General features: G+C 38.6%; 1 protein-coding gene across 2 annotated transcripts; it reads left to right on the top strand.

Moving 5' to 3' along the window:
• The first annotated feature begins 294 nt into the window (after positions 1-294).
• Positions 295-8190, top strand: LOC103711702 (eukaryotic peptide chain release factor subunit 1-3). Of its 2 annotated transcripts, XM_088713259.2 has the most exons (4): positions 384-417; positions 2481-2829; positions 5915-7371; positions 7502-8190. In XM_088713259.2, exon 3 carries the CDS (start codon positions 5952-5954, stop codon positions 7260-7262), a length of 1311 nt encoding a protein of 436 aa, XP_088569385.1. In that variant the 5' UTR covers positions 384-417; positions 2481-2829; positions 5915-5951; the 3' UTR covers positions 7263-7371; positions 7502-8190. The 2 variants fall into 2 exon arrangements, with proteins under 2 accessions (XP_038988721.1, XP_088569385.1); XM_039132793.3 differs by lacking the exon at positions 2481-2829 and having other exon boundaries at positions 295-417.
• Positions 8191-9998: the final 1808 nt, after the last annotated feature.

The following is a 9998-nucleotide window of genomic DNA, read 5'->3' as shown; positions in this document are numbered from 1 at the left end:
AATCCATTAAAAAAAAAAAAGAAGAAGAAGAAATTCATGCCACGGCTGGTTCGGTCGTCGGGGTCCGTTTCGTGCATGGTGACACGTGGCAGTGAACTCGGTTGGTAAAATAGCTGGGCACCGAAGCATTGGTTTCTAAAATAATATTAATGGCATACGCGGCTACGCCAAATCCCGAAATCCAAACCTAGTACGGGACTACGGCACTAATTGTTTGATAAAAAGTAATATTATTTTAACATTCTTAGATTTTAATAAGGATAAAAACTTCAACCGTAGGATCGAAAATCAAACGGCTGTGAGGGCCACGGTAACGCCTGCGAGGACGCGTCGCACCTCTGCCCGCTATAAATATCTCGCTTCGTGGGTTCCGGCGGAATATTGAGCCGAGACGGGGGATCGCTGCAGCCCTCTTAGGTCATCCCTTTCGCTCTCTTTTCTCCGTTTTTTTTTTTTCTTTTTCAAATTCCTCTAATTGGTGGTAGTATTCGTTTGATTTTTTTTGGCTATCAGCTGATGGATGAATTTTGTTTGTTTTGTTTTAATCTGTTTCTCTTTGTTCTGATCTCAATCTGTTGTTTCTTTGATCTGGATTTCTCTTTAGATTGCTCCTGATTTTGGTTTAGATCCATGAGTATGTATCATAATTCTTGATTGCTTTTACTTTCTTTTCTTTGCAATGGAAATCGTAGATGTGACTCTTATACTACAGGGTTTTTGATTTTTGTTTGGAATTTCTGTCTATTTTGTGCTGTTTTCCTTTTGATTTTGTTGGTTTGCGTGGGATTGGTTTATAGAACCCTAAGGGAAAGGGAACCGGTAGGTCAGTCTCTTTGTGGTAGGTCAGTCCCTCTGTGGCGATGTCCTTATATGATCTCAATCTGCTTAAATGTGATATAGTCTCACAAGATTTTGTGGACATGGTTATTGATTGTGAACTCGAGGGAAAAAATTCAAGTTGTATGAGATTTATTAGTGTACATGTTGTTCTCTTTAAAAGGATTGCATGTTTTTTGTATTTTTCTGCAAAGTTACATGCAGGGGTGAAAGTGGACTAGACAGTATCTGATCCATCTTGGTGTCCAAATATATTGGGATATGGATAAAAATTTGGGCATTCAACTAATAGTTGTATCCATATCTATATCCATATCAAAGGAAAATCGATAAGGATACGGATCGACAATTATTTGATCCACATCCGAATATCCAATTCTATCTGTAATCCTATTTAATCTTATATAGCACCCATGAACTTTTAAGGAAATTAAGTGACATATTAATATGTTAGTAACTTGAGTTATCTTCCACTTAGTAATATCTTTGATTTTTTGGTCATAAAGTTTGACTATCTGATAAATATCTGTATTTGAAATCGTATTTTCAATATTCGATTTGTATCCATTTCCATCTAAAACCAAACATCCAGTCTACTTTCAATATCGTACTTTCAATATCTGTACTCATGAATTTTTGTATCCAACTAACATCCACATTCGCCAAAGCCAAACAAATGCAGATATGGATAAATACTAATATCCAATCTGTTTTCAACCCTAGTTTCGTGCTTCAAATTATGTCTGTGAGGAAACCGGTTTTCCAGCTAAATATGATCAGCCTGATCGAAGCCATTGGCATACCTTTGTTAGACAATAGCGAACATGGTTTATAGGGTTTGACCAGCCCTTTGTTGTGGCCATGTCATATAAATTTAATGTCATCTAGTGAAGTTTGATCCTATTAATTCAGTATGATTGTTTTAATCAGCCAATGTGTGAGAAACAATGGTTGCCTAAAAGAATTTTGTTCGCATTCTTTTTATTTTTGTAGAACTAATTAAGTTCACATTTCAATATGTTTCATTTTGATCTGATTTTTTCCTTTGATCTATGAGCATGTATCGGAGTTATTCCCCGCTCTCTCCCAACCCCCCGCCCCGTCCGCCCCCAAAGAGAGAGAGATAGAGAGAGAGAGAGAGAGAAAGAGAAGAACTTAGATTTGATTCTTAACTGCTAGGATTGCTAAACTTCTTTAGAAATCAGCATTTATTTTGTGCTATGGTTTGTCTGATTTTTTTTTTTTGCTTTGATTTTGTTCATAAATCTCAGAAAGTCAACAAGTTTATTTGCATGTGGCTCTGATGATAATATGTTTTCAATCTTTTTTAATGGTTGTTTTGATGTTTATTCCCCAAATGTATAATCAGTAAGTATAGTGGCCACATGGTTGAGGTCAGAAACCCGGGGGGGGGGGGGGGGGGGGGGTGTGCTGCTGTGAAAGATTGTGTTTGGTTGGTGAGATTGCATATTGGAATTTTCCTGTCGAGTTGATGAGAATGCTACAGCTTTTTTGCTGGAAGGTCGTTGTCATGATTAGAATCATGTGAAATTTATTGATCTTGTTTTTTTTTTTGATGGCTTACATGCTACTGTGATTTGCTCTATAGTTGGGTACTTAAGATTATAGTTGCTGGAAAGCAGGTTTTTCCTTATGACTTAGTGGCTCCAAGGGGCCAGTTATAAGCCAGTTGGAGCCATTTGTTGGTATTTTTTAAGAAAATTCAGCTCTGCATCTGGGACAAGAAAATTCAAGTTATTTTCCTGCTTTTCTGAATATCTGGTGGGTCCAACATTATTAGCCTTTTGGCGATATTAGAAGGAAGACTCAATTCACATCCATGATCCACTAAGAAAAATTGAACAAGGTTAGAAAATCTTGAAAAGAGGGAATATATAAATGGTCGGAAGCTTTGAACAGATTTGAATCCTGAAGATCTCTAAAGCTCATTGTGCCTTCATCCGATCATGCCAGCAAGCATGCAGTTTCCTGGTTAGGCCATCTTGAAATTGGGCTTTGATTTGATCTTTTCTTCGAACTTCTTTTCTTAAAGATATCAAGGGTTTCTTGTAAGTACTTAATTGTCAATATGGGTAAATGAAATGCACGGGTGAGGTTCAGCTGAGAGCTATTGGCTGGAGAAGTTCCTTACTGAGTTAATTTTTTATTAGCATAGTTAGGCTCATGGATTTTATTTCTGTTAGGAATGTGGTCATCCTGGAAAAGAATTTGAAGATTAAGAATACTAGCCATGTGGATTGTCTTGTTCTCTCTTGTTTGTTTTATTATCTCACAAACAATTACTAACCGATTAGAAGTTGATATTCTGACTAGTAGAATGTGAAATATAATATAGGGCTTGCCTCTCCATATGCTCGAATTCTAGAAACTGATTCAATAAAAGGATTATTACTCTCTCGTGTTTTGCTCCAAAAATTGTCAGCCATACTTCAATTATTTGCTTTGAAACATTAAACTGAGTTTTGCTGTTCTGTATTCTTCTTTTAATTTAAAATATTTTCTTGTATCTTGAAGATCTCTTTTAGATCAAGATTAATTTTGGGTTGACATAAAATCTGGTCCCTAACACATATGATTCTAAATTACTTTGCTTAACTTAATTTCACTAAAGTAAAAGGTTGTTTGCAATATATTCTAGTTTTCCATCATCTTGTTGTTTCTAAAAGAAGGTCAACTCAAAGCAGTGGTTTTTATGGTTCACAAAGAAGTTTGAGGTGTGCTTAAGGATATTGGGGCTGAAGGACAAGATAGCTGCACAACACAGATCGGCAGTAGAATTTTTTGGGAAGGACCTAATGGAGAAAATGCAAGCGAATTTCTTTCACAATTTTAGTTCGGCATGTATGAATTTTCTATGGAGTATTCATGGCCAACAAGCCTATTGCTGTATCTCGACTTTAGGAATGCCCTAGCTCCTTTTGTTTATATTTTTGGCCATATTGACCAACAACTTTTCCCTCCCCATGCACAACCTTCAAGACTAAACATGCCAATAGGTAATGATCACTTTGTTCTATTGATGCAACATCTAATCTTTTTATAGTTTGTTAGTTATTTACTTATTTTAGTCCTAAATTTACCAAATCATTATCTCTTAGGTTCTGGGTTGGTTGCTGAGAAAATGGGGGAATCTTCTTTTCCGTTGTTTGACAACAAAAGAAAAGTCAGGAAGAGAAAAACGTAGTTAAAAAAAGGGCATTTTAGGAAGAGAAAAACGTAGTTAAAATAAAGGGCATTTTTTCTCCCTAAGAGTCTTAAAATCTTGTTCTCCTAAATGCAGTGTTTTGGAAAGAAATAATGAAAAGAGAAGGCGATCAAGAAAAACTTTAACCATATCTTAGCCACTTTCTTCATAAGTTTCTTCCTAATTCTCGTATCTCAAACGTGCAAAGTTATCCAATTGATTTTTTTTTCTTTTCTTGCAATAATGTACTTTTCTTTTTATTTCATTTTCCTGGCAATCAAAAATAGCCTGGGTGCCTGTTATGCATCCACGACATCATTATCACGAAATACATGTAGCTTCGGTACTTACAAAAAGATTTTATCAGTAACATTAACTGTCACATTGATTGGTACACTTTTGGAGTTCATTTCTGCTGCATCTTTCATTTGATGTGCTATATATTTTTATCCTCTCCATACTTGTATAACTAAATACGATTGTCCAAAGAAAACTTTTCAAGTAATTAATTTCCCACTTAACTATGCTGTGATTGAGCAAAGAATATTTCAGAACGATTCTCTGCTATATGACCTGACACCTATTCAAAGGCAGGAATTTTTTATGCGGAATTGACTGAGAAGTAATTACTCAAGAATAGCCGAGGTTCATTTTACCTGTTTAATGACTCAGTAGTCCATGAATTCTGATATATCTGATGTTATTTGATATTTCTGGAGGATTATGTTTGGCTTAAAGCTGTTTTCACTCACCATTCATATCGATCTACACTTGCTGACACTAGAGAATAAGCGTCGAGTTTAATTTGATGTGCTTTGTTAAAGAGGGAAAGGGGGTGTCGGTGTATGAGTTATAATATACTATCTAATGCCAGTCCCTTTGGATATGATTATTTTTTAATCAAGTTCCTTTGCAAAAGCCTCCTAGTTTATCAGAATTACAAACAGGTCATATGAAGCTGGAATATATCTCATTTTGATTGAGACCAATCTATTTGTCAATGGTCACGCAACTAGGTTAGAAAGATCTCGGCCCCATGTATAATGTCGTCTTGGTCTTATTAATAAATGGGCAAAGATCCAAGCCGAACGAAACGAATACTTTCTTTTCTTGTTTTTCCTGTGACCAACTCGACCTTAAGGGAGAGGGGACCTCATAAAAGGGTTACCTTTTGGGCTAAACTAAAGGTGGGGTAGGAAGAAAAGAGACTAAAGAGCTGTGCGGCGAGGGTTTCGCTCGCTGAAAGAAAGCTGGAATGCGACGTGGCATACCCGAAAGCCCTAAGAAATGCATGGGAAAGAGGGTCGGATTAACCCCGAAAGAAGTGATCCAAAAATGGATTTGGCCTGGGTTCTACCGGGAAACCATGGATTTTTGAGTTTTCGCCATTGGTTACTGGTCGAGCCACTGGAATGGAATGAGATAGGAATCTCTGGAGATCTTTCCTCTCCACAGACGCATGGAATTAGCTAAACATTTTATTCGAACAAATGTAGAACCAGAGTTGCTGAGCATCTTCTTTTTGCATAGGAACCCGAATCAGCCGCGCTTGCTATCTTTATTATGTTCTCTGAAGCAGTGGTATGTTAAATCAAATTATCAATATCATGACACATGCTGTCACTATTGGGTGTGGGTGTATCACTGTTCCAATTTTGTCTTCATCATGTTATCACATATTTCGTGCCATGTATCATGTGCTTTCCAACATTTTCAAAATGTGAACATCATGTGGCCTAGGCATATAATCTTTTGGGTCTGCTGTTGTTCTCAGAAATATATGCTTCTCTAAGTTGCATGCGCTATAATTTATTATTCTGTTTATAATGTGGTTTCTTAACATATATGTTTGCGGATAATATGTTTATGCAGGTAGATCTCTGTCCTTTGTGCTGTGAGCTTTCTTAAAATGGCTGATGGTCATGAAACTGATAAGAACATTGAGATATGGAAGGTTAAGAAATTAATCAAGGCATTAGAAGCTGCAAGAGGTAATGGCACTAGCATGATATCTTTGATCATGCCACCTCGTGATCAAATTGCTCGAGTTGCTAAAATGTTGGGTGATGAATATGGAACTGCCTCTAACATTAAGAGCAGAGTCAACCGGCAGTCTGTATTGGCTGCCATTACTTCTGCGCAGCAGCGGTTGAAGCTTTACAACAAGGTTCCTCCCAATGGACTAGTTCTATACACAGGAACCATTGTTACCGAAGATGGCAAAGAAAAGAAGGTCACCATAGATTTTGAGCCGTTCAAGCCCATTAATGCATCACTGTATCTCTGTGATAACAAGTTTCATACTGAGGCGTTGAGTGAGCTTCTGGAATCTGATGACAAGTTTGGTTTCATCATAATGGATGGAAATGGAGCTCTTTTTGGCACTTTAAGTGGCAATACTCGTGAAGTGCTTCACAAGTTCACTGTGGATCTTCCAAAGAAGCACGGAAGAGGAGGGCAGTCAGCATTGCGATTTGCTCGCCTCCGTATGGAGAAGCGCCATAACTATGTCCGCAAGACAGCTGAACTTGCTACACAATTCTTTATCAATGCTTCCACAAGTCAGCCAAATGTTGCTGGATTGATTTTGGCGGGTTCTGCTGATTTCAAAACAGAGTTGAGTCAGTCCGACATGTTTGATCCTCGCCTACAAGCTAAGATTCTCAATGTGGTTGATGTCTCATATGGAGGTGAGAATGGCTTCAATCAGGCCATTGAATTGTCAGCAGAGATTCTATCAAATGTCAAGTTCATACAGGAAAAGAAGTTGATAGGAAAGTATTTTGAGGAAATAAGCCAGGACACTGGAAAATATATATTTGGTGTGGATGATACACTGAAAGCTCTTGAAATGGGTGCTGTTGAGATCCTGATTGTGTGGGAAAATTTGGATATCAACAGATATGTGCTAAAGCACAGTACTAGTGGTGAAATCATTATCAAGCATTTGAACAAGGATCAAGAAGCAGATCAGGACAACTTTCGAGATCCTGCAACATCTGCAGAGCTGGAAGTGCAAGAGAAGATGCCTCTCTTGGAGTGGTTTGCTAATGAGTACAAGCGTTTTGGGTGCTCCCTCGAGTTCGTTACCAACAAATCTCAAGAGGGCTCTCAGTTTTGCAGGGGTTTTGGTGGCATTGGTGGGATCCTTCGCTATCAGCTAGATATAAGGGCTTTTGATGAGCTGTCTGATGGAGAATACTATGAAGATTCTGAATAGCAATCAGCCAACCTTGAACTGGATCCGGTCCAGGAGGAGCCTGTGCTGGCCCTTCCTGTGACCGGACATGCTCCTCGGGGGCTGCACATCTTCAGAAAAAAATTGATGGGTTTGTGCCTTCTTTCTATTGCTACTAACTTCAAAACATTTGCATTTACTTATCATTTTCTTATGTTTTGGGATTCACACTTCTCGTTGATCTTCATTTTGCTAATAAGTGATTTTATTTTTGTTTTCAGGAGCAAAGAACAGTTTCACAGTGATCGGGATGGAGCATTTCATTGACTGGCATGACAATATGATATGGAAAATTGAAGATATCTCAGCTGCCTGATGCTGAGATCTTGGAGGTTTATTAGTGCTTTGTTAGGTCCTTGCAACTAGAAATAATGGCTTTACTCTGTGGCAGGCGTGCCTGCTTTGAAGAGTTTCCTGGCTGTTCTTATTACAACTGAAACAATTGCAGTTGGTTTGTCATGGTAGAACCTATTCTCGAGTATGTTGGCTTGTTTGTGCTGCTTATTTTTGTTGTCTTAGAATCCTTGGCAGTCTATGATGTCACTTGAAACGTTGGAATTCAACTTTTGTCATCAGCACAAGTCAGACTCTATAAATGGGCGGCAGCGTATTGAGCAACAGATTGTTTTCTGTTGGCTCAATGTTTAGGAATCTTGGTTTGCTAATCTGTAGGAAATCTGTCAATGATCAATGTGTATCGCCTTTTAAGCAGTGGCATGTCGAGCATTCCTGATCGCCGACCAGAACGAAAGGTAATGAGTGACACTGGATATCAGCATTTCCCTTTTGGAAGATCGAATGCCTAGTTCTTATCTACTACTCATGTAAATGTTAACTTTGTTGTGGAACATATTTAAATGCTTTGAATACAAAATGTTGCTGTTATCTGTTTGACAGCTGCTATGACCAATGGCGTGCAAGTATTCCATCAAACTTGAGTGCAACATGAACTTTATTCTGTTAGATGTTTTTGAGCGTAATATCTGGTATTGGCTGTGGACAAATCTAAGAAGTGCTTGGGGGGATGGTAGTACAACTAAACAGGTTAGCAGGTGTATGGAGGTTAATTTGACATGCAGCACTTTCACCACTAGAGCGTAGAGGCCGAGGTGTACGCTCTTGATCTCAGATGCTCTGCAAAGTGAAACATTCCATTAGTTCTATACAATCTGGTTTTTGTGGTGAGTGTTTGTTGAATGCCTTCATGACTAATGCTAGCTGCAACCTGATACCGTCTGGTTATATGTGTAACTTGTGGCTGTTCCCTTGTATTGGTGCTTTTGGATAGACATGGGAAAAGCCAATCCTGCCAAGTACCCCGGCTACAGAGGCTGCAGAAAATTTAATCCACCTAGGGTTGTAACTCTGTTTCTTTAGGTTTGTGTGGGAGGCTTGTTGTTAGTTAAGCAATTGTTATACACCCTAAATGACACTGGCAGAATCCTGGAGGGAAGGAAAAAAGAAAAGAAAAAAAGTTCTAAGCACGCGACGGTGTACCTGCACAAAGCCTCACCGGTGATTCTGGTGAGGATCCTTCGACACTCAAGTTTGGATGGATCTTAGTTGGTCCAAAAGTTCCTTAGGCATTACCTGATGGGGCTATTTATAGTTTCCATAGAGGTGCCCAAGTGGCGGAGGTATGGTCCATTCTCATCATTGGAGGATATAGATTTTAGACAGATGGCGCACAGCTAGAGCCTGCTTGAGGCGCACGGCGTATACCGTTCTTGTGATCGGTAAGGCGTTGATAGGTGTAACGGGGTATAGTTGGAGCACCATGGTGTCGTCCTTGACTGTTGTTGGCCAGCAAGCAAAGCATGACGCGGTGACGTTATAATGTACAGCCATGTAGGCGGGCGCGGGCATGGTTTTCTTAAAATATATAAACATTTATGATGTTTGAAAGAATTTAAACAACTGAAAATTGTCTATATATATAAAAAATTACATGTTCATGTTCATCCCCAAGTTGCACAAGAAAAGCATAAAGAGTAAGCAAAAACAAACAAGAATAAAAAAACAAGATGTTCATGTTGGCTTCTTTCTTTTGCTGTCGGCCATGAACAAAATATATATGCATGGCTTCTTGGGTTTTCAAATTGTTATATAATCTTCATTTGTCTCGTGGCTGGTGTAATTCTTTTTCTTTTTGATCTTTATTTTTCAAGGCTAGCAGGCCAGTCACAACATGGGAAGAATCCCTCCTCAAACAGGCTCAATAAGGCTGCTAATCATACGGCCATAACTAAATCACCAGTTCATACAGCCCATAACCTCATCAATGGCTTGCGCAAATCTCGCTGAATCATTACACCATGACATTGACCCGACCGTACAGGGTACGCCGCCAATCACAGCCGCTTGTCCTGTGAGCTCCATTCATCAGGCATCTATCTCAATCTACAGCAACAGGCAGACAAGTGGATCAGAATAAACTGAAGCAGTTGGTTGGATGATTAAGTTGGTGGGCACATCTCATCAGTTATTGCAGAGGTCCCGTGCTTTGAATTTAACCAGATTTAATCCATGTGACAGAGAAATTTGATGCTAATATCCTCAATGTAGCTGGACTTCCAGCAAATTAGTAATTATATGCTATGTATAGAGTTGTAGAATAGAACATATGTTGATATCACATGAGACTATGGGATGTCAATGGAAGCCTGTCATTGTTTATTGAATTGCCTGTTCAACAGACAATGATGTGAAATGCTAAGA

The sequence above is a fragment of the Phoenix dactylifera genome, chromosome 17 (assembly GCF_051530095.1).
Source record: "Phoenix dactylifera cultivar Ajwa chromosome 17, Ajwa_hap1_PhDact_Kaust_v1.1, whole genome shotgun sequence".
Lineage (NCBI taxonomy): Eukaryota > Viridiplantae > Streptophyta > Magnoliopsida > Arecales > Arecaceae > Phoenix > Phoenix dactylifera.
The sequence above is the reverse complement of the archived record's forward strand: the minus strand, read 5'-3'. Positions and strand labels throughout refer to the sequence as shown.

Bases quoted from the DNA above. Each gene is read 5' to 3' on its own strand.
- LOC103711702 (XM_039132793.3), top strand. From the start codon at position 5,952: ATGGCTGATGGTCATGAAACTGATAAGAACATTGAGATATGGAAGGTT.